Here is a 25,954-nt window from a genome sequence, read left to right on the forward strand (position 1 = left end):
GACCGGACCGTGTCTATTGTGAACGCGGACCGTTTAAGTCAGCCGCTACCAACACAAGCATGTCATGTGCATGGACATTGACAAACTGACACGGCCAACCATCCCGTCAGCACAGCAAGACGAAAAACAACACAAACAATAACAATTTTCAATTAATAAAATACAAAATGTAGTGATATTAATCGAATATGTGTGAAAAAATGGTTAAAGTGTATTTTTTATAAGGAATTAGAAGCCTACAAAATAGTTATACATAAAAAAAAATACAAACATTGGAACATAGAACCTCCTCCTTTTTTGAAGTTGGTTAAAAAGTGTGCCAGTTTCATCACCAGCCGACTTTCATGTCATCCAACCAACAGGTCTGGTCTGCCCACCGTTCTTCGATCCTATCCTAGCCACCACTCCCTGACCACTTTTGATCACCTATTACTTATCGGTGCGTCTTACCAAGTTTAGTGTCCCACCCCCATATTGACAACTACAGTCCGTTTCAGTATTTCAGAACAAAAGGAAACAATTGATACTAGTTAATGTTTAACCACTTCTATATCAGATAGTTCCTAAATAAGGATAAGGGTAGGGGTTTTGCCACCTCGCGCTCTTGGCCAATATCGTCTGTCAAAAACGTAGGTTGCTTCGTAACTAACACATTTTTTCCCGTTAGTATATATGATCCACGTGCCGGTAACACGTATTTTTTACCGTCCTAACGTACACAAACGCCCGTCCCGGTCCCTCATGTTCTGCTTTCCCATAATGTAATGTAATAAATCTCACAGAAGGTTAGCTCCATACATCAGTGCCGAAAATGTAAGTAATTTAATTTATTTAAAACACGTCACAAGGAACCAAACTGAGATGTAAATTATCCAATTAGGAAAAGCTGGATCATTTTCACTGTGAATTTCAACTGAAACTTTGTAACAAGTTTAGGATAATGGTTCGTTTATTTGACTAATGTATCTTATTGTGAAATTGTGGGGAGTAAACTCGCTTGTACTTGTATTTACTGCTGCTGTAGCTGTGCTGTTTAGGGCCGGGACACACCGTTGAATATTTTAAAAGGCTCAACGTTTCCCAGCGCCTGACACACAAATCCCCAGACTTAATGTATAAACCGCCCTATTTTTTGAACAGTAGGTTAACAATACCCTTTTCAGGCGTAATTATTGATGTGATCGTGAGGTCTCACGCTCGAGTTCCCAACTCTCGCTGACATTTATATTAAATGTAATTGTTATTGATGCTTTGGAATTGGCTGTTGAGGAGTTTATTAGAAATTATATGAGGTAGTTAACGAGTTGGTAACAATATTTAAATTACTAGCAGTTTATCGCATCTATAGGTACCTGAAAGAATTATACACAAAAAAACTATCCTAAGTATTAAATTTTTCGAGATAAAAATTATCCCATGTACTTCCCAGGGTCTCAAACTATCTTTATACCAAATTTCATCTAAATCGATAAAAAATTTGCTTTGCATCATTTTTTATTGTTTAGTCTTAGTTTATTTCTGATAAGCAAAACACTGATAATATACAAGGTATTAATTAAATAAATGAAAACCAGAAAGTAGTTTAAGAAAGAATTTGCTTAGAATCGAGAGTAGAATCGATTACACTATGTTTTAAATCAGGTTGTGTTTGTGTTTTAAAATTCCTTTTTTATTGTGCCCGGTCTAACAGTTACCACTGCAACAGGCGCCAATAATACTAATACAGGCCGGTTTGCTGTCACTGTGTGATTTTCTTCTATAAACGTAGTATATAGTAGGTAGTTATCATCTGTCAGTTAGCGTGTCTCTTGCAACATTAGGGTAAACGTCCACTTGTCGGTATCGTACGCATCGGACGCATCGCACGCAACGGATCGTAGTATTCTTTGTATAGAAACTCATATAAGTGCGTCCACCTGTCCGCATCGTAAGCATCGCACATTTCTATACAAAGCAACAAATCCGATACGTCCGAAGCGTACGATGCGGATAAGTGGACGCCTACCTTTAATGCCTTTTATCCGATCGCACTTTGTTTCCATTTCCATATCATAGTTCGTCTGGTGCAATCTTGTGAAATCTAGTCTAGGGTAAGGCTGCTTTGTATATGGTATGCGTAGCGGAAAGCGTTCCGTTTAATGCTTAAAGCTATCTAAATAGGTATTGCCAAGTTCTCGGCCAAGAGGGGCGTAGAGATATTAAGTAGGACGAAATGCTTTGAAATTTTCGAATGGCGTTACCTTTTCATACTCACTGTTTGAATTGATCATTGATTCATATTGTACTTCGTGCTGTCAGTCATCACGTTACACTAGCTGGTGACACAGCAAACACTCCTCTCTTGCACACAAGTTGTGTCCGTCACACACATACACAAATTGTGGTACGTTTGTGGCCGGACAGTATTGGTCTACGGCCGTTACTGCTGCAACATTTACTTTAAAAATGGAACATGTGACAATCCATCCCTAGACGTGATGATATTTTGTATGGACAATTTCTATGCCATATCACACACATATCAGTGAAGCTCTGGTTTAAAGTATCCTGTTGAATTATAAGCTGTTATTCTACTTATCAAAAATAGAAATGTAATCTTTTATTTAAAAAAGCCCCCGTGTCGTGTTGACACTACTGGACACCAAAGGGCTGACAGCTATCTCTCCCAACGAATCGCCATCGCCATTCAACGATGGAATGCTGCCAGCCTCTTGGACACTATGCCACGGGGGGCTTTTTAAGATTTAATTTAGTGGGTATTAAGTTTTTACATCAGGTAGTTAGTTTATAGTTAAGTTTTATTTATGGTTACTATTTTAACCGACTTCAAAAAAGGAGGAGGTTATCAATTCGGTTGTTTGTTTTTATTTTTCTTAATACACATGTGTTTTCTGTTTAATAAATGTGATATTAATCTTTTATTTAATTGAGCCCCTTTGGTGTACGAACTCGTACTTATGTGGTGCGTTATCGGACTGCGAATGAAACGAATGAAAGCCAACTGGCCGAACCTTGAACTCGTCATGCATGGAAGTCTCTACTTCAAACCCAATAATGGGTCAATCAACTTTTCAGTGTTGTTATTCTGTTCTGTGACTCAGAAGATATCAGTGGTACACTTGCTTAGAAAAATGATTACAATTACTAGCATTAGGAGATAAGCCACGAAGGAATTGCCTTAAACCTGTCACAACTTCTAACTTTTAGTGTATTTGTACCCCATAAAATTATACTTTTAATACGTGACCCAGGAGACGTTACCATGACAACCAGTTACACTAAAAAGTTGATTGACCCGTACACGCACACGCACACAGATAGATTTTACATTTAAAATATCAATAGCATCTATTTATTCGATATGATGCAACTCGAAGCACTTAACAGAATCCCATCTTAGGCCTCTAGGTTGGCAACGCGTCTGCAATACCCCTGGTGTTGCAGATTTTTATGGGCGGTGGTGATCTCTTATCATCAGGAGATCCACTTGCTCGTTTGCCATCCAATCGAATAAAAAAGAATAAAAACGCTAGTCGTTAAGCGAATCGCTTTTAAAGTATCCTTAGCCTAGTGTTGTGTTGACATTATATATATGCTACTGTATACACATTAGGTACGTTTCTAATTCCTCTGAGAGGCAAAATATTCGGTTTTATAAGGCGTGCTGTGTTCCGCGAGAATGCGTTAAGTCTGTGAACGGAACGCTGTTTTTTAGGCGGCACGAAAATAAAAATCTTTGTTCGAATGCAAACCTTTGATCTGACGAAGTGAAAAAGTTTCGAACTGAAAAAACAATACGGATCGTCTAGGGCTCAGTTTAAATAAGAAGCTTTTTTTATATAAATGTTTTACTGAGCGAAACATAAAAGAAACAAAATTGTAAGACAGGGAATTTGATCGTTTAACTTATTTCTTTGTGATTTGAAAAAGAAATTGTTTGATATGGTTATTTTTTTTTAAAAGCTTAGTCCAGCATTATTTTCATTTACTTATTAAATAACAGTGATATTTTAAGAAAAACCGGCCATGTGCGAGTCGGACCCGCGCATGTCTCCATATTTTGTATAACTACATACAAATATTCTGAATATTTATGAATAGTGTGGAGTCATAATATTTTGGATGGTTACACAGACAGACATAAAAAACTAAGATTAGATACAATTTCGGTTCGCATTGCCGATCCCTAGCTTTAAAAGGTAGCATACGTATCCACTGTGTTTAAATTTTTTGCTGTGTTAAATACCTACTATAGTACGTGGGCGACCGAGCTTTGCTCGGGCTAAAACTCGATAATTGCATTTTCCCAGAGATAACACCAAGCTAGATCGATTTGTCATCCCCGAAAACCCCTAGGTCCATACCAAATTTCATCGAAATGGTTGGAGCCGTTTCCGAGATTCATCCAGAATAATATTATAAATGCGAAAGTGTGAGTGTTTGATTGTTTGTTTGTATGTTTGTCCGTCATTCACGTCTAAACGGAGCGACGGATAGGCGTGATTTTTGGCAAAGAGATAGTTTATGAGCCAGAGTGACATAGGCTACTTTTTATCGCGGAGAAATACACAGTTCCCGAGGGAACAGCGCGCTATAACCGAATTCCACGCGGGCGAATATATATAATACAAGGATTGCTCGTTTAAAGGTATTAGATAATAGATGGAATATTATGATAGGTATATATGAGGTCTGTTATGAAAAAAACTGCATTATTGTGTTTCTGCAGGGAATAGGCCTCCTCTCAGAAAGAGAGGGCTTGGGCCGTAGTTCCCACGTGGGCCCAGTGCGGGTTGGGCACTTCAACACACACCATTGAATTTCTTCGCCGGTGCATGTGTGCAGGTTTCCTCACGATGTTTACTTTCACCGTAAATCTCGTGGTCAATTGCAAATGTAATTCGGACATAAATCCGAAAAACTCAAGGTCAGAGCCTGGACTCGAACTCACGACCCTCTTTGAGACGCAGTAGATCAAACGACCAAGCTCGTTGAAGAGGCAATGGGCAGGCCATATAGCACGGAGAACAGATGGTCGTTGGGGCCGAAAGGTTCTCGAGTGGAGACCGCGGATCGGCAAGCTCAGCGTAGGTCGTCCACCAACGAGATAGACGGATGACCTGGTTAAAGTCGCGGGTTCACGGTGGATGCGAGCCACTTCCAACCGAGGCAACGGAGGCTTATATCCAACAGTGGACGCCCTAAGGCTGATATGATGATGATGACGAGATCAAACCACTAGGCCACTAACACTAAGCTTTTTTACTAATGAGTAAAAGTTCCAAAATGTCCCCTATTAGTGTTCGCATTAAACTTCAGCGCTGTTAATCAGGCTCTTTATCTGAAGTGAGAAATGGAGTCTGCACAATGGGCCGGTCAGCTGTGAATGCAAAGGCTTCGACAATACCGGTACGATGAATGATTGCTTCCTGCCTACATGCTGTATCACGCTACATAACAAGCGGGCTGATGTATACTAAACTAGTAAATAAGCCCCATACTTAGCATTACACAGTTAATTTATTTCTCACTAATGCCCTCAAATGTATGCAGAAATAGGTAATTTTCTATGTAGTGGGCCAAATTTGATGCCGCTCAGTATATTATAAACTGGTAGAGGATTACTCGCAGTAGTTCCTTTGGCAGTACAAAAAAGGAGAATTATTAGTAGGTATGAAAAAATTAATAATATAAAATAATAATTGAACCGACTACAAAAAACAATGAAAATATTTTGCTACTAGTCTGAAGTCGGTGCCTCAGCACGAGCCAGCAGGAGTTGACCTATAGCCTTCTACCTCACCTACATACTATATATTGGGCTTCAATCACTCCTGCTGGCTCATGCTGAGGCACTGACTTCAGACTGGTAGAAAATTATTTTATGTTTTTTTTGTATTCAATTTTTTGTTATAAATATTTGCAGAAACAGATTGCTTTTTCTGATGCAGAGACATTAATTATTGAGGAATCCTTGTGCTTCACCTCCCGTTCCATTTCACCATAATATGCATTATGACGATGTGTTATACCTAATCGAAATTCAACCCGTGAAGTACGTGTTATTGAGTAGTAGCTCCGTTGGTCAAATGTGGTTTTCACCATCAGTTCCACTTCCCCAAATGATGACTTTTCAAGAGCAAATATACGAGCTACCTACTCAGTGGCGTAGCTAGGTAACCTAGGGCCCTGGGGCAAATAAAAAAATGGGGCCCACTGCTATCAAAACTGGTAAGGTTTTTTGAAGTAAAATCATTATATATACAAATACTTTAAAAATGCTAAGCAACTTTATCATCAGCTATAAAGCAGAATTTCGAGGGCCCCCTGAGCTTGACGGCCCCGGGGCACTGCCCCGCCTAGCCCCTTGGTAGCTACGCCACTGTACCTACTACTAAATACATATCCAAATTCCCATAGGTGTCCCTACAATATTTGAAGAGTTCCCTCGATTCACTTAGAATCCAATCATCAGCTCCTGATTTGGTACTGGGGACGGGACCTAATTGAAGGCATTCCTATACGAACGAAAAAAAAAATTCAAATCGGTTCATAAACGACTGAGTTCTGAGGTAACAAACATAAAAAAAATATATACATATAACCGAATTGATAACCTCCTCCTTTTTTTTTGAAGTCGGTTAAAAAAGTAGTTAAAAGTAGTGACAGATAAAAGTAGCTGGTCCGGGTGTACCAAAGAGTAATCAATATTGAGCATTATAATAGAATTTTTTTAGCATAATAAAATCTAACCTAACCTACTGGTTACCCTTTGCTACACCCTAACGGGTGAATATCGGCTGGTCTACAATTTTTTTGCATAAAATTGTTTCGTAACATATTTTTTTGCATAACAACGTTTTGTCTAAAGATTAAATTGTCTAAAATTTTTTCGTCGAAATTGTTTTTCATAATATTTTTTGGTCGATAAATTGTTTAGTACTTATGACATTTGTATGGTACATTATTTTGTCGATTGTATTATAGGTACCTACAAAGTTGTTATTTCGAATATTGTTACCACTAATTTTATTTCTGGAAAGCAAATATTCATATGAATTTAACGACTTGAGGCGAAGTCGACGGAACTTCACTTCGCGGAGCTCCTATTCCGCCTAGTTAAAGCGCTTCGCGCCTTGACAAAATACTAACCTAACCTAACCTATAGTTGAGCAATCATGTTACCTGGGTTTTCTTTTTCAACTTCGTTCGTTCGGGGATTTTTGACAACCCTAGCCTTAGGCAAAATTGCGGCTCACAAATTCATGAAACCCTTCACAACATTGCCTAGCTGCTAGGCCCTAGCACGTAATCAATCGCAAAACGTAGACATTTTCATTTAGTAAAAAAAAAATTTAAACGTAAAGACCATATATATTCCTTACTTTGGCAAACTAAAAAGCTGAAGCTGAGTTTATCGTCTCTAAACTAAATCAGGCAATGTTGGGGCCAGAAGGTAAAGTTGAAGCAGCTTAAGGTACTTAGTTTTTGTCTCCATTTATATTTTAATAGGAACGAAAGCCCTTTGTTACTGGATATTCTATCATAACAACCTCATTTGCGTAAAATTAAGACCGAAAGAAACGCAACGCCTCGCAGAAATATAAGATTTGGTTCTAACAGACCAAAACACAATTCATCATCGGCATTGTATTTCAAAAGAACAAGAGTGGAAAATAAAGGGATCATCCCTTTGAAACTTACAAGTTTTATATTTTTCTTTGTACTTTCAGCTTTGATGGAAGTTCGGCTTTGTTTGGGACGGCCGTTAAGAGCCCGAGGCCTTCTGATGTAAGCTACCGAGTGCCCTAACCGAACATCACCGCTGGAATACATTCTTGTTTCTTTTAAACGGTATACACGTGGTTAGAATATTTTACCAGCCTGGGGCTAGGTAATACTACGAAATTACGTATTAAACGAAGTATGTATGTGTATGTGAAATAAATATTTGTTCCTAAGTGTTTGAAAATACATCGTATACGATTTTTTCGATTTCCTTTTTTTGTACCTACGTAATATTCCTTCCTGACTTTTTCAAATTAATTTTTCTATTTATATATTTTTCTATCTATATAATTATATATATATATACTAGCTTTTACCCGCGGCTTCGCACGCGTAAACTATTCGGTCTGGTAGTTGCAATTGAAATTTTCGGATTTTACAAAATTCCCTGGAAATTTCCAAATTTATATCGTGGTCTTCATTGAGGTTGTGTTGTGAATAACTGTACAAAATTCAAGACTCTAAACCCAGTAATGAAATTACAATTGTTTTCCCAATTCAAATTCAAAATTCAAATTCAAATCATTTATTCAGTAAATAGGCCGCAATGGGCACTTTTACACTTCATTTCTTAAACTACCAGCGCTTTCGGAAAGACCATCATTGCCAAGAAGAATGCGCCGCAAGAAAGTTGTCAGAAGTCATTTTTTTCAAAATAAAATATTTACAAATAAAAAACTTGAAAACTACAGTATACAATAAAGAAAACATTACAAAATAATAATAATACAGCACTGGGATGTATGGGGTCCCTAAGTTACATAAGTTACAAAACTATCCCGTGGGAATATCGGGATAAAATGTAGCGTATGTGTTATTCCAGACGTCCGGCTACCTACATATCAAATTTCATGACTCTAAGCTCAGCGGTTATTATTTCAAGATTTTATCCCTTTTCGGGGTAAAAACAGCCTATGTGTTATTCCAGAGGTCCAGCTACTTACATACCAAATTTCATGGCTCTATTTCTTTTCTGGCCCAGTGGTTGTTATTTCGAGATTTTATCCCTAAATATTCCGTGGGAATATCGGGTCAAAAGTCGCTTATGTGTTATTCCAGAGATCCAGCTACCTATATACCAAATTTCATGACTCTAAGCCAAGCGGTTATTATTTCGAGATTTTATCCCTATCCCGTGAGAATATTGGGATAAAAAGTAGCCTATGTGTTATTTCAAAAGTCCAGCTACCTACATACTAAATTTCATGGCTCTTAGCCCAGCGGTTGTTATTTCAAGATTTTATCCCTAGGTATCCCGTGGGAATATCGGGTCAAAAAGTCACGTATGTGTTATTCCTGACGTCCAACTACCTACATACCAAATTTCATGACTCTAAGCCCAGCGGTTATTATTTCAAGATTTTCAAACTCAAACTCAAACTCAAATCACAACATTTATTGACAAGAAAACACACTACATCACAACAAAAACACAGTAAAAACATAAATAGGAAAAGAGAAGAAAATAAGAGATATTGTGCTATAGTGTGATGCCAAAAGGACTCAGCTCAGCATATGCCGTAGCCCTGTAACCAGAGCTGCAGCGCTGGTTTTCAGCTGAACCCCGTGAGTGTGCACCCACGTAACCGAACGCGTAATTATTGCGGGAAAAGAAAAAAAACTATATATTATATTATAATATATAAATCATGACAAATATAAGAATTATAAAATACCTATTTTTTCCCTATCCCGTGGGAATATCGGAATAAATAGTAGCCTATGTGTTATTTCAGAGGTTCAGCTACCTACACACTAAATTTCATGGCTCTAAGCCCAGCGGTTGTTATTTAAATTTTATCCCTAGGTATTCCCGTGGGAAATATCGGGTCAAAAAGGTCACCTATGTTTTATTCCAGACGTCCAACTACCTACATACCAATTTCATGACTCTAAGCCCAGCGTTGTAATTTCAAGATTTTATCCCTATCCCGTGGGAATACGGATAAAAAGTATCCTATGATTTAATCCAGGTTATAAACTAATTTTCCTAAAATTTCCATCATCAAATCCGTCCAGCGTTTAAGCGTGAAAAAGTAACAAACATACTCACTCACTCACTCACTCATAAATTTTCACATTATAATATTATTATATTCCTTCTTGAGCCGTAGTGGCCGAGTGGTTTGACCTATGGCCTCTCAAGCAGAGGATCGCGGGTTCAAACCCCGGCTCGCACCTGTGTTTTTCGAAATTCATGTGCGGAATTTCATCTGAAGCTCTACGGTGAAGGAAAACGTCGTGAGGAAACCTGCACAAACCTGCGAAGCCATTCAACGGCGTGCGTGAAGTTCCCAATCCGCACTGGGTCCGCGTGGGAACTACGGCACAAGCCCTCTCATTCTGAGAGGAGGCCTGTGCTCAGCAGTGGGACTTCAATAGGTTGGGATGATGATGATTATGATTCCTTCCTGACTTTTTCAAATTCAACTTGGCAACATTACTGTGTGCACTCCATCCGCGGTCACAAAACCAAGTTTATATAAACAACAGACAAGATCGAAGTTTAATTTTAAATGCGAGTCTTTATAAGCATTGGAGCAGTTTATGGCCAAAGACCTGAGGCCTGACATTTCTGACGCTCGCGATCGTTATTAAAGAACGGTTTTCGTATGCGAAATCTGTCATTTGATTGCGATCACGATCGTCAGAAACGTTAGGCAATACGGCCTCTGTTCTAGCGAAATAAATACACTCTTCAGGCGATCGTAACGAAGGATATTACTGATCAAGACATCTCGAAGGATATAGAGTTGCCACAAGTCCTATTTGCAGAGGGTCAGGACGTTCAATATTCAAATGCAAATATCGGACTTATTTCAATCTTGCCAGCAGAAATATGGCTCAAGAAATATTGGTTTCGCTTTTGTTTACATAAAGTTTATTATTTACGAACGTACGCAGTTTCGCATGCGAGTAATTTCATTCGATTTCCACGTCTCGAATATTATTCATTAATGCACAGTTCGAAAACATAGAACATTAATTGATTTAACCTTTAAGCAACGTGAGCTTGTACACTGAGAACGAAACGATAGGCAAGTAAATAAATCCGAGTAATGAATCAAAATTTATTGATGTAGAATGCAACGCGTTTACTTAAATATTCCGGATCATAGTACAGTATAGTTATTATTATTGGAGTTAATACAGCTCCCAGCGCGCCTATTAAATAAATTTAACAATGAAACCCGAACCATCCTACGGCCATTCAATACATCCTTTATTAAAAACTTTTGTAATTAAACATTGGCTTCACCATATTTGACTTTTATCTGAAAATTCAAATTTATTCGTTCAACAAAGGAGATCGAAGGCTGGAGTATCAAATTTGTTGCCAACAAGCTGGCCTTTGGAAGTCGTAGTCGCTTACAAATAACAATTAAGGAGTTGACAACACCGTGTACTTGGAGTAATTAATTCTATTTATCTCCAACCGCGATGACTTACTGCTAAAAGGGAGCTAGGTACGATCACCCTGGATTTTGTATCAAACTTTCACGAAATTGTAGAATAATTATATGAAGACAGTTCTTGATTAGAGCAATTACGATTGTTTGAGCTAGGTTCAGTGAATCTTAGCGTAACAAAAGAAACCTTCGAAGGCAAGAATATTACAGGTAGATACTTTCATAATTCGATCGCAAACAGACACAAATCTACAATTGAAACCATGGCTCTCAAACAGTGGTTAAAAAAGTAAGTTCTGAATCTTCTTAAATAATATCGGCATGATACCGATGATTCCGCACAGTTTAAAATAATATGCGGAGAAATGTCACCCATAGGTGCCATATAACATTGATGAAATGCGAACATCAAAGGCCTAACACATTCGATAGCTGTAAAACAAAACACAGCACTAACTTAACTATATACCTACGACTGTTGTAAAACACGTAACATCGTGCACTTCGATAAATTACAAAATTTCTTCAGAGTTCAAACAATTCCGTAAGCACTTAATAAACATGAAGTTTCCACATAAACCTTTGTGCGTCGAACAAGGTTCTATAAATTTCCATTGGAAGGCACGCAACCAGCACTGGTAATATTCAATTTCTTAAAAGCGCGGGTGTAGCGGCACTTCATTAGGTAGCCCTGCCAGCTGCGACCCGCATTCCTGCGATTGTTTGTGCCACAGCCCCCGCTTTACATCCCCTTCCCATTAATAAAGCAAGATGGGATTTTATGCCTCTTCTCATATTTGCTTCAGATTTTAATAAGCCCGTTACTTTTGATGCAGGCTGGAGATATTGTTATACTCGTAGTCGTTTACAATTGAGTTTAGTAGAAATCACATTATATTTATCAAAAGTATCTACAAATACAAGTAATACAAAAGACATGCACCGGAGCAGAGGCAGACCTTGGAGGAGATGACGAGACGATTTCGTTTATTTTCAGTCTGATTGGCAAGAGTTGGCAGAAAGTAAAGACGAGTGGAAGAAAAAAGAGGAGGCTTTTCCCAACAGTGCGACACAATACAAGCTAAATACAAATGAGAAAAATCTTAATCAATTTTGCCAGCGTCAGTATCATGAGAAATCGAATCAAAACTTTTAAACGTCAAAGTCTTCTGTTACATTAATTATAACACTTATTTGAAGATCTGCTCCTTATTGGATTAATTAAACACTCGACCGCCATAGTTGGTGCTTGGTATGACCGGAGCCGGCCTTCAAATACAATTTATATCCAATGTCAAGTTATGGAATTAGTGGCAGAATTTTGGCGAGCCCGCTAGCAGGTGGGGTAGTAGTCCCTTGGGTGACGTTCTAACCGAATCCCGCCTCGCGACTGAATGTGAAAAGTTTACTTGAAATTTCGTGCCATTGGCTTTTAATATTAGAAAATTCGGTAAAAGGTGCAACGTTGTGCTTGATGAAATCTGCATAACATAGCGTGTTGGTAATTAATATTTTACAAATTAACACCAAAGAAGAAAATATCGGCCGGGACCTCCGTGGCGTAGTTCATAAGTACGCAAGCAAGTTAAAACTTTTGTTAAACAACTTGTCAGTAAAGATTGGGTCCTACGAGTAGGTACTTGTATTTTATGACTATAGTACCTACAGGCTTAGGCGTATTTCATGTCAATAAAATAATATTAACACCGCAATTCAGTGGCAACTTTTTAAAGTTAAAATGAGAAATAAAAAAAACATTTACCTTCTCGCTTTGATCCTAAAATTATGAAGTTCCGCAGTACCTTTAAGATCACAGAGTCGGTAAACGCATATAATATGTAGGAACCAGTGGCGAAGCGTTCATAGAACCCTATTCCCATCGGTTTGCCCATATTCATAAAATAGGACAACAGGACATACAGGATTTGTGAAAAGATGGAAGCGATCATTACTTCGGCTTTACCACGGAAATATCTGACGCCACGCCACTGGTAGGAACATAAATATTTTGAAGATACTAATATAATTGTTCTATCGCAATCTAATATCTCGAGGCGAAATTATGAACGTCAAAATTATGGATTCAAAGTGATATATGGGTATAAACTTCACGTTAACTGTATCATATCTCAGTAGAGTATATCTTTGAAGTTTCCATCCCTACTATACCATAGCCTTAGGCCACGCTAGTATATCATTTAATAATATCTCAATACTTGTAATACACAATCCCATGTATCACTTTAGATAAGATGAAGAGCGAAGTAGCCATAAACCAAGGATGGAACGAATTGCCGACTCAAATGACATAAACTTAACAATAGAAAAAGTTGAAGAAATTTAATCAACGGTTAAGGAAATAGAATTATGTACTTATTTAAATATTTAATTGGATCTTTCTTGTGGTCGGAATCGACTTGAAATTTGGTACGCCTACATTATGTAGGTTGAAAGCAAAAGCTAGTACCTACAGACAATAAAAAGTACAGTCATCAAAAAAGCGTTACAAAAAAAAATAAGTATTTTATTTTTAACAGAAGCCTATATTGTATTTATTTGATAGATGAAAGTAATGTCGGCTACTTTGCGGGGGTCCATATCCATATGATATAAGTCCAGTCCATATTTTCTTCCGCTTCCTTTGTTGTGGATTAGCTCTCTATTTAGATAAAAAGGTTGTTGAAATATGTGAATTAGCATTATGAAACTTTTAATGTAATTAGGACAGCTCACTGCTTACTATGCAGATAGACATTAGGTAACTATGTTATTGACGTAGTTTATGTTATTTATGTATTGTATTATTATAAATTGATTCTATAATCGATGATCATGAAAATTCGGTTAACACGTCTCCTTTTTCATTTCAATTTTCGATTTTATGTAATTCCTTTTTCAGTTTTTATTTGTAAAAAAACATTGGTGAACAATTAAATACTACCAGCCTTTACCCACAGCTTCACTGGTCGGGATAAAAGCCCAAAATGTTTACCGCTAGGTTTAGAGAATTAGGTGCGGGTATTTTTAGGGTTCCGTAGCCAAAATGGCAAAAACGGAACCCTTATAGTTTCGCCAATTTTCCACGAATATATATGTAAACTATGCCGACAAAATAGTACAATAAAAAATTCAAAAACGTATTTTTTAGAGTACCTCGCATAGACGTAAAGTGGGGGTGATTTTTTTTTCTCATCCAATCTTGTAGTGTGGGCTATTTTAGTTTGCAAAATATTCAACTTAAAAATGCAAATTTTCATTAAAATCAAGCGTCCCCCCCCTCTAAAATCTAAACCGGTCAGTGGAAAAATTTGAAAAAATTCAGGATGGTAGTAAAAATATCAAACTTTCAAGGAAAACTATAACAGTTAAGTTTTCTTGAGAATTATTATTAGTTTAAGAGTAAATAGCAGCCTAAGGTATAAAATATACCTAAACTTGGAATATTCCGTATAAAATACGAAATCCTTAGAAAAATATAACTTAATTTTTTCATAATGGCTACGGAACCCTATTTCGGGCGTGTCCGACACGCTCTTGGCCGATTTTTTAAAATTTAAAGTTAGTCAATTTAGGGAATATTTTTTTGCAAAATCCCGGAACTTGATTCAACTGCTAGAACTAATAATTAACGCGTACGAAACCGCAGAAAGGGCACTTTATAATAGTAGGATTTCTAAACAATTTGCACAAAAAAAAACATAATATCGGATTTCATTGAAGTTTCAGGTCACCAAAGAAAGGAGTTAGTGTTTCTTATTGCCTTTGAAGACTGAAGTTGAACCTCGACTCCCAAGTATGTTGTTATTGCAAAGTTCTCGCGGTTTTTTCCAACTTCACCGAATTACATTACATCGTTCAGCTGCGGTAAAGCTGTTTGTCTCACAACAATTTCTTAAGTATCTTTTCACTGTTAGCGATTTTGAAATTGAATTTTAAAAATATATATTTTTATAACGATATTGATATTTTAGCATTTAATATCAACTGTTACCCGCGGCTTCGCTCGCGTATACCATTAGGTACCATTGGCCAAATAAGTGGTCTATCAATTTTTAAGCAAGTTCCTATCAAATGAATATGTCGCTAAAGTTGAACTTTCAAGTTGACAGACACTTCTATTGGCATTATTGTTTTATGACATACAATCGACTATCAACTTTAGGGTGGTAGACCACATATTTGGCTGATGGTACATTCAAGGTTATAAATATTATGTACGTTAAAAATATCTATATACCTTCATGCCACTAACTATGGTCCAGACGTCAGTCAAACTACAAAATCAAATGTCAATTTATAACTTTATTCAATTCCGTCCAACCGTTTAAGCGTGAAGGAGTAACGAAATACACATACTACCTACGCACACACACACACACACACACACACACACACACACACACACACACACACACACACACACACACACACATTCACACACACAAACGATAACTCACAAACTTTCTCATTAATAATATTAGCACGTTTAGTAGGATTCACTAAATTGTAACAAAACAATAAAACGACAGTATACGAATGGAGATCATACAGCTAAAGCACAAACAAACGCGCTATCTAAATTCATCAAATGAGAGATTCGTTTTCGGTCGCTCCGCGAGTAATACTTCCCGCAGAGCACTTAACGGAATGGCTCGTCAACACAATTATATCATTCAGACCAGTAAAATATCGGAAGACGCCGCTTCAGTTTATGACGTACCAACTCGAAAAAACACGACTTGTTTTGACTTGAGTTAAAAAACACGTAACTCAAATTAAACTCGAATTACAGTACCTTCGTTCTTTCACAGGGTTGGGTTGAAAACTGTAATGTAATGCATGTGAACTTGCTCATATATACAACAACATGCGCCACCTGTAAAATGAAACGCTTTGTAAAGGAAGCCACCGATAATACATCAAAATAGAAACCTTCTTAGTCACTAAACGCTTGATAGAGTCCTCTTTGATGTCGTATTGTTTGGTGGAAGTTTGAAGATCCGTCGTCAGTCTTCCTTCGTGACCGCTTTTATGTGCACAGATGTATGATTAAGTCTATTGCTGCCTTGATTTGGTCAGTCCGTTTTAAGATAGTCTTGCCGCATCGCCTTTTACTCTCAAACCTTACCCGCACAAGAGTGCAGAGTTAGAATTCTCGTCACCGGCAAAGGCTATGCCAGAAACTTAACTAGCCCTGTACTTCGGTCTTGTTCTTTCCCTTGCTTTCTCGATTCTCTTTCGTGTCTCAAGATTAATTTAATCAATCCAACTCGAATGAACTCAAGCTGAGTTAAGTCGTGTTGACACATCACTAGCTTCAGTCGATGAGTGTTGAAATAATCGCGATAAATGCCACCATTGGGCTAATAAACGAGGGTGTCGAACATAGCACTCATATTAATGAGAATAGAGCGAGACTTAACGCATATCTTTATTTCCCTGTGGGTCGGGACCGTAAACTTTCAGCACAACTTCGTCGAATGGAAAAACTTTATTTATATTTGAGTTGGGCCGAGCGGGTTTCTGAATACAGAATCAGATTGGCGCGTAAGGGGCGGGGCTTGGGGCAACAATTCATGTCGCCTATGCCTGTATCCTTAATAAAATATCATCGATTTATTTACGATTTTTAGCGGCCGTTATTTTTTTTTTTATTCGACTGGATGGCAAACGAGCAAGTGGGTCTCCTGATGGTAAGAGATCACCACCGCCCATAAACATTTGCAACACCGAGGGTATTGCAGATGCGTTGCCAACCTAGAGGCCTAAGATGGGATACCTCAAGTGCCAGTAATTTCACCGGCTGTCTTACTCTCCACGCCGAAACACAACAGTGCAAAAACTGCTGCTTCACGGCAGGATTAGCGAGCAAGATGGTGGTAGCAATCCGGGCGGACCCTGCACAAGGTCCTACCACCTGCAAAATGCTGCTATCGGGGTTGGTTGATTTCTATAATAGGTATCATCTTTAAAATTGTTTTTTTTTTATAATGTTAAGTTTTTTACTTAGGATCGATCGCTAGTTTTCAACGCCGAAACCAAATGAAAATAGCACTAAGAAAATACAATATACAAGAACATTATAAAAAAAAAAATAATAAAGATACTTACCTACCTTTTATAGAAATTACGCTCAATATTACTTATTCGCAAAAAAGTGCATTAACCCGATAAGAATGTAACTAAATTATTATTTATTTGCCAATAAAAAATTACAGCATTACAGTAAAACCAATGTGCTGTAAAATTAAAAAATATATATTATTATTAAACCCTGTAGACGACCGATAAAAGAATTAGTAACCGAATAAAAGTGTGTTAGAAAAAAGTTGCTTAACCTTTCTAAAATGTAATTTTTAATACTTCTGATTATCGAATGACGATCGGATAGCCAAGTGTTTAGAGAACCTGACTACGAAGCTTGAGGTCCCGGGCTCGATTCCCGGCCGGGCAGATATTTGTATAAAAAATCTAGTGTTTGTTCTCGGGTCTTGGATGTTTAAAATGTATTTAAGTCTGTATTTATCTGTATAAGTATGTTTATCCGTTGCATAGTATCCGTAGTACTAGCTTTGCTTAGTTTGGGACTAGGTCAATTGGTGTCAATTGTCCCATGATATTAATTTATTTATTACTAGAAGCCAGTCAAAATTGATTTACAAGATTTGAGCCAAACAAACAAACATTGCACTGAATAAATACAAATAAATACAACTAAAGTATCTATAACTATCACTAAAGTGCGTCACCGATTACGGACCGTTTTCAATCCTGACATCGTGTATTGTTACTCGAAGTGGCAGATTTGGATCACAGACAGCCCGAGAAGGATCTGCCATCGGATTTTGTTTATTCCTCCACGAAAGAATTACGGAACGAGACAAATCGGTAAAATATTCAGCTTATCTCTCACTGTCTCAATTTGTTATTGTGTCTTATTTCATTAGTTACTCCGCGTTTGAGATAAATCTTTCGTTTTAATACGTCCCTAAAAACGGATGTTACACGATTGTGGATGTTTGTTCAATTGGGTTCGAGCTGCGTTTCATTTTCGGAGCTTTAGCGTACTTTATAAAGGACAAATCAATTGTGAGAATAAATGCCGCATGTAAGTACTCTACAAAGTACACATTTTTCAACTTAACTTGATATACTACATATTCTTTCCGTATTAGAATGAGGTGGTTAGGTTAGTTATGTAAGTAAGTTAAAATAAAATCAGCGCTTCTTGCCAATAAACGTTACAGTTTGGCGAGTAACACTAAATTTAATGCATGTTCATGTCATGCATTCCTTCATTTTATGTAATTTGCAAAATACGAACTCTTAATCTTCAGCATTAGGTATATCAGTTACAAAAACCCGCCTTTTTTCTAAACAATGTAGGGCTTTAACATCTAGATGAGTAGTAGAAAATTAATTCGGATTAACATTCTTATTCCAGCCAATATGGCTGACGCAATATGGCTGTTACTCGGGGCCACATAGCTAGTACCGATGTTAGCGATCGGAACAAACCTGAGATGGTATTGTCTAACACACAAGAGCGCTACTTCTTAAGAGCGCTTTCACATATAGGCGTTTTTGTCGCGCGACAGAAGCGCGACTGCAGCGCTCCCACTTAGCGGTGGCAAATACTGTGAACAGCCGCTGTAATGTGAGGATTCGCTGTGCAGCGCTTCAGTCGCGCGACAAAAACGCCTATATGTGAAAGCGCTCTTAAGAAGTAGCGCTCTTGTGTGTTAGACAATGCGCTACTTAAATATATATGTGTTGCAGGGAAATGATAATTTTATCTTTTCCCTAGAATAGCTCAGGGATTTGATCAAATCGCTAAAAGAAATGATGAAATCCTTCGGCCATTGCTATATTTCTATCATTCGCCTAAAACAGCTCGGAGACGATCAAATCACTGAATTCCGCAAGGGAAATGATACAACGCGATGTTTTTTTATCATCTCTCGGGACTTGATCATATTCCTAAATCTGTTTAGGAATTGGATCAAATTACTAGACGTGTTTAGTAAAATGATCGAATCTAGTTGACTTAAATAGCTCGTTTTATCTTTTCCCTAAAACAGCTCAGGGATTTGATCAAATTGCTAAAGGTAATAAAGAAATCCATCGGCCATTGCTATAAATCTATCATTCCCCTAAAACGGCTCGGAGACTTGATCAAATCACTGAATTTCGCAAGGGAAATGATGCAACGCGATGTTTTTTTATCATCTCCCGGGACTTGATCATATCCCTGAGGAATTTGATCAAATCCCTGTTTTTATCATTTCCCTGCGACATATGGATGCGACTTAGAAGCGCTACAGTCGCGCGACATAAACGCCTATACGTGAAAGCGCTCTAATTCTTTCTTTTTTGGAATTAATTATTTCTGTCACACGGTACAAGACGAGGGTAGAGAAAGAAACGGTAAGGGCCATCGTGAATGTCAACGCATTAGACAATATTAAGGACTCTGCTCAAGATTCTAAAACTTGTACAGTAAAAATATAAGAAAACGTTGATTTTGGAAAACACTGTTAAAAGCCTAAGCAATAAAATAAAGATTAACATTGCGCCAACTCCGACTTACTTCAAGTCAGTTTGTGGTTCATCAATGGCTCCAACTGCGAAACGATGATTTGATGGTTTAACTAATAGAGTTAATCAAATCAACACAAAGCTTAGATTTTGATCTGGGGCATCGGTTAATACATAATTCAGTTTCGATTAGTCAAATTGAGATACCATTATTAAACACGTTATTTAGCAGGAAAAACACAAGGAATAGCCTAGTAACCTTTGTGCAGAAGAATCTGGCAAGAAACTTAACAAGTTATATCTATAGTATTCTATAGCCAACGTGGGAACTACATAGCCCAAGCTATATTCTGAAAGGAACGTGTAGGCGGATGTGATGATTAGACAGTAATGTGTATGCGAGTATTATCACACTGCCGCGTAATGCCATGCCATACATTGCACAGATAAAACAAACATCACTCGGTATCGGTTCGATTCGGTATCATAGGTCCTTTCACCCGCTTACCAGAGGCTCTCTTTCCAACTTCAGCGCAATTAAAGAGATGAAAGTAATGCTATGTCTCAGTACCTCCATAGTAGGTAATGTCATCACTCAATAATCATTTTATTTATTGTCAGAACATAAAATACAGTGATCATAATATGGTAGATATATACAAACATTGCACAGCGGCAACGTCATCCAACGGGTGATGTTTCGAGTGATATGATATTTCAGAGATGTAAAATATGATATCGCATCACATAACGGCACTATTTAGCGCATTTCTAGTGACGATGCTGTACCTGGTATTCTCCCCTGGTGGAACAGCTGAGCACGGCGCCGGTGCTGTTGGTGAACTCGACGTGCCGCGGCGGTTCCTGTAGCGCCGGCACTCGCCGCGGCTCGGGCATGGCGCGCACTGCTGTAACAATACACGCGCCGGTTATAACAAGTTATACAACTAACAACACAACCTAATTAAATACCTAAATAAATGATCATAATAATTTGGTTGCTCCTGGTCTGCTACCCCAAAAAATTGGCTATTTACACGCCATACCATAAGTTATACATTTAGAATGTTTCGGAATAATTGTTAAGCTAGTAGGTAGTTAGGCTAAATATCCTTGGAACGATTTTTCTGGAAATTTTGATTGAATCACTCACGTCAGTCAAGAACCGTGGTGGCCATGTAGTTTGACCTTTGGCTTCTCAAGCAGAGGGTCGTGGGTTCCCGGAGTCGCAACTCTTGAGATTTTCGAAATTCATGTGCGAAATTACATTCGAAATTTACCACGAGGTTTACGGTGAAAGAGACATCGCGAGAAAACTTGTATAAACCTATTTTAAGACTCTTTCGCTCCACTGATACGTGTGTCTAAACCACTAAACCGATTTAGATGAATTTCGGTATACCTACATATAGTATAAGTCCCGGGGAAGGACATAGAATAAATTGCATATTTCCCGCGGGATAGCGATAACCGAAATCCACGCGGGCAGTCAAGTGCAAAAATAAGTATCTATTCGAACCACTCAAAAATATGTTACTACGGCCTTTTTGCGTCGGAATAAGAGTCTGTGGTACTTATTTTTGAAACTTTGAATAAGTTAATATTTTTACAAATAGAATTTTTATTATCAGTGAACAGTGTAATGTTTTTTTGGCGGTTAAACGTACAGTGATAAATACTACGGTTTTCAAATATTCTTAATGGACACTTTATAAGGGACCATTTAACCCCCTTCCGCTTTACCAGTATTTTTGTAACACCGTGTAAATGAATTGCTCCTTTAAAATACTGGCGTAGAATCTCAGAGAAATCTTAAACATGTTAATATTTACTACGTATATCCAAAGCAGTACTCGTAAACCTCATTTCATTCAACGTTACACACATTGTATCTGATACACGTCGGCTTGAATGTAATTTTGCAAAACTGTCCTATTACGGTCGAAGTATGCAGTAAAGCTAGCCGCACACTGCTCCGAAAATAATAAAGGAGAATGTCGTAAAAGTCGCACATAACTAACGCTGAGGCTACGCGGCCCCTTTTGCCTTCCACAGATAGAATTTGAACTGAAAATGGGAAGAGGGGAGTTCTTTTATTCATTCAATATTTACCAGAAACCATTATTTGTCCCGCGACAGATTCCGCACTTCCTTATTGGACACCTTGAAACGTCGGCGGAAGTAACGGTAACAAGATTTTGTTAAATTCAATACGTGGAATACGTTGGAAATTATGTATGGGACGATTAAGTACTAGATTGTAGTATATAATCTACAGTCAATCAATTAGGACGTCCACCAACGAGATGGACGGATGACCAGACATATGTCGAGTGACAATATATTTTGTTGTGAAACAAGTTTTTTTTTTTCCTAGTCGACATTTGTAGTTTTGTCGGTAAATCTTAACATGAGAGATTAAAGCTGTATCAAATTTGCGTTACAATATGTAGTGTTTCGTGGTTAATAATATACGCGTATTTTTTAAATGTCTCTCTATAAAAGTAAGTATTGCTATATTGATAAGTTTCTATGAATGGCCCAGGAATCGAATTGCTTGACTGTACCTACCTGTAGGTACTAAAAAGTCAAATTAATTTTCCGGTTTTCTGGTGACACAATTGCTTTGGTTGCGGGTGAGCTAAGAACGTACTTATTTCTAGTTCATTAGCTCCATTATGGGTACAATTTTATCAATCTAATAGCTGTTACACGCGACTCCGTCTGCGTAGAATTCGTTTATCGCTACCCCGAGGAAATCATGCAATTTTCCTGGATAAAAACTATTATATGTTCTTTCCGGGTAAGCATACTATCTTTATACTGAATTTCATCTAAATCGGTTCAACGGTTTAGACGTGAAAAGGTAACGAACAAACAGATTTACAAACATTCTCATTTATAATATTAGTGGATATGTCAATCGTAAACCTACGGATCCAATCACGGCGCGATAATAGCCAGATGCATCTGCTATCTGTCGAGGTTATAGTTAGAGGCGGCCGCAGCTTCGTTCGATTTCCGTTTAATTTCACGACAACCACGACTCCTCTACCTACAGCTATACAGCCTTTGTATAATCACAAAGTCCTTATACAGCTTGACAGGGCAAAGGCATTTCCTGACTAGCGAGCGTCTCATTGGTGCCTAATTGTGCTGGAATGGAATCCGCCTTTCCTAAGGGTGGGTCCACATTAGTATCATTTTAACGTATCATTTTATCTCTGCAACCGTAGCACCGAGTATCATGAACGTTAGTTCGGACGCGGAAACATCGTTTAACGCGCAATGATGCAACATTGTATATCTCATTCTTGCATGTTTATTTATTTATTTCGGGAATCACGGAAATAGCTCGAAGTACAGGTTTTTGGGGACGAACAATCGATCTAGCATGATTTTATTTTAGCGGTTATAGTGTTTAAATTACAAACCGCACGTCTAGGATTCAAATAGCGGTCAGATGAGACTTCGTTCTTTTACTTTTCTTTTTATTTAGCCACTAAGACCCACTAAGACGCCAATACTTTACTGGCGTGTGTCTTAAATTTATATGAACAAATGTACCTACTGCTTGTAAAATTCTAAGCACTTGTTCGTTATAATCACAACTAAACACTCAGATAAACAAACTGAGCAAACAAGAGGTTCTATATTGGCTACGTCTGCACCGCTTCCGCGTGCGCTCACGAATCACCCTCAGGCTAAACGAATAGGACTTATAACACGGCTTGATTTAATGCTGCGCGTTTTTAGGGTTCCGCACCTCAAAACACCGGCACAGTTTAAGTTGGATGGGTCAGTACAAATTCGTAGTTATCTTAGAATATTCAGTGTTAGTAGAGCCCTGGTTCTAAGTAAAATGTACGCAGGGTGAATTCGTTTTAGATTGGTCACAAAGGGTTTATCTTCGAGCAAAATTTTGTCTCTAAACTTGATGATTAGGATTTTACATTTTTTTTTACATAAGTCCCATGTGGTTGGGATAAAAAGTAAACTTTGTGTTATTCCAGACTTTCATCTTACTACAGCATACCAAATTTCAACCAAACCGGCCAGCTGTATTAGCTACATTTACAACCTTAATAGGACAACAAATCGATACAGATAACTAGGTACAAACCGATCCCAATACCAATCCTCACACTTATTCTGATTGACTATAGAGTCAATCATGCACTAAAAAAATTTAACTGACCATAAATTACAAACATAATCTTTAATTAGCATAAAGGTAGGTAGCAATCCAATATATCGTCGAACTGTTCAGCTATAAACAATAAGACATCAATAACAGTACGCCGCCATGCTTTGCTTGGGGCAACATGAAGCAATATACAATCGCACGTCACAGCGTTATAGTCAATGTTAATCTAACTGTAGCACGTTCTTGATAGAATCGAGCTATGTTAAGAGAGATTCAAAATTGAACCCACGTAAATAAGTTATTGGTCTCCACGCTGTATACTTATTATTGGTAACACATCTGAGCACTAGTTTCATCTAAAAATAGATAACTTGGATTGTTGTGGCCAGAACATAGAGTCAAATAATAGAGATATGGAATACGAGTAACAAATAAAAAAAAACATAAATAGTGTCAGCGTAGAACTTTCTACCGGAGTTAGGGCTTGGAGAGCCTAAAGCAAGTAGTATAATATCCTATATTATAGGTATCATGTAAGCTGCCAGTTCTATCCTACAATACCTATGAAGAAACTAAATATTCGATACGACCTACGAGTGAAGGAGCGAAAGACAGGCACCAGCGATTGTATTGTACAGACTGGTTGCAGCGTTGTACTACTGATTGGAGTGTAAATTTTGGGGTTTGTTAATCAACTATGCTAGGCAATATAGGGCGGCAGTCAGCGGAAAAGGCAATGCACGTCCGCCTAAAATGATCTTAGTGTAGCTCGCCGAGCTTATGGTCCACTGTCCCGAATAATAGGGTGAGCCTTAACAACCCAGAATAGCAGAGCACGTTACAAGCCACAAACCAGCAGCTACTGTCCGTATCTATATATTCTAAAAGGTGGCCCCCCACAGTTTCCCTTTACCAATGCCACTCGAGACAAATCGAGAGGTTAAAGGCATATATTTTAAGTTCATTTTTAGGGTTCCGTACCTCAAAAGGAAAAAACGGAACCCTTATAGCACACACTTTGTTGTCCGTCTGTCTGTCTGTCAAGACCCTTTTTCTCAGGAAAGCGTGGAGGTATCAAACTGAAATTGATATCGAATACTCATGATTGCGGTCCCTTGAAGCCCTGAAAAAATCAAACTTCTAAGTCAACGCAATCAAATGTTACAGTCATTAAACAACGTGATTCCATACAAATTGCCGAGCACTGAAAACCTATAGGGTACTTCCTGTTTTCCTAGAAACTTGAAATTTGATGTGAAGGTAGTTATTATAACACAACGAACTAGAAAAGTCTGAAAATCTTGATTTTTTGTCTGCCTGTAAATATCGCTAACCAATATAATCTGACCCCACACTGGGTACGTTTTGCCTAGGAGCAGGCTCTTCTTACACTGGATGAATTAAATCACTCGGAAAAAGCGGGAAATATCTTCAAGACACGATTCCCGTTTACATACCTATATTATGTGTACGGAACCCTCGGTGCGCGAGTCCCACTTGCACTTGCCCGGTTTTTATATTGTATTTATTGACATTGAGTCGGTTTAGTCAAATAGAACTCACTTATCTTTTTTTTAGTTTTCTAGACGGGCGATATGTGCCGGACGATGTAAGATAGTAAGCGTGCGGAAGGAGCAGGCACAAAAAGTGTGAGACTAACTGGTGTTTTTTTTTTTTATTTATTTATTGAGAAACAAACAGTCATATATAAACATGAAATTGAAGACAAAGAAATACAAACACACCTATAGTTCCCTTAATGAGTCATATAAGAAAACGTGACAAACACACAAAATTGTTTATTAAATATTAAACTTAATAAAAATATTTGGCGGTCCCAGCAACCACGTGGTGCTATTAGATAGATGGATTAAATAGGCAGTTAAATTTAAATTTTAGTTTTAAGTTTATATGTAGATTCCACTGCATTTGCAAATTAGGGTACACGATAACCAACAAGTTAACATATATTGTACTGCTAAAGTCCCATTTTGATTTATCTATTGGATTGTTCGCCCCCAATGAATTGACATTTAGCAAATTATTGGACCGTAGCGACGCCCTTTGACGC

The 25,954-nt window shown here is 37.8% G+C and overlaps 1 protein-coding gene across 6 annotated transcripts in view; it reads right to left on the minus strand.

Moving 5' to 3' along the window:
• The window catches only part of Dscam4 (Down syndrome cell adhesion molecule 4), a 93,925-nt gene extending 73,286 nt beyond the window's left edge, over window positions 1-20,639 (minus strand). For all 6 annotated transcript variants that reach the window (XM_074097655.1, XM_074097650.1, XM_074097649.1 and 3 more), the window contains exon 1: window positions 20,526-20,639. In XM_074097655.1, coding sequence (XP_073953756.1) covers window positions 20,526-20,633 — 108 coding nt within the window. In that variant the 5' untranslated portion in view covers window positions 20,634-20,639. The remainder of the gene's footprint in view (window positions 1-20,525) is intronic.
• Window positions 20,640-25,954: the final 5,315 nt, after the last annotated feature.

The sequence above is a fragment of the Choristoneura fumiferana genome, chromosome 14 (assembly GCF_025370935.1).
Source record: "Choristoneura fumiferana chromosome 14, NRCan_CFum_1, whole genome shotgun sequence".
In the NCBI taxonomy this organism is placed as follows: Eukaryota; Metazoa; Arthropoda; class Insecta; order Lepidoptera; family Tortricidae; genus Choristoneura; species Choristoneura fumiferana.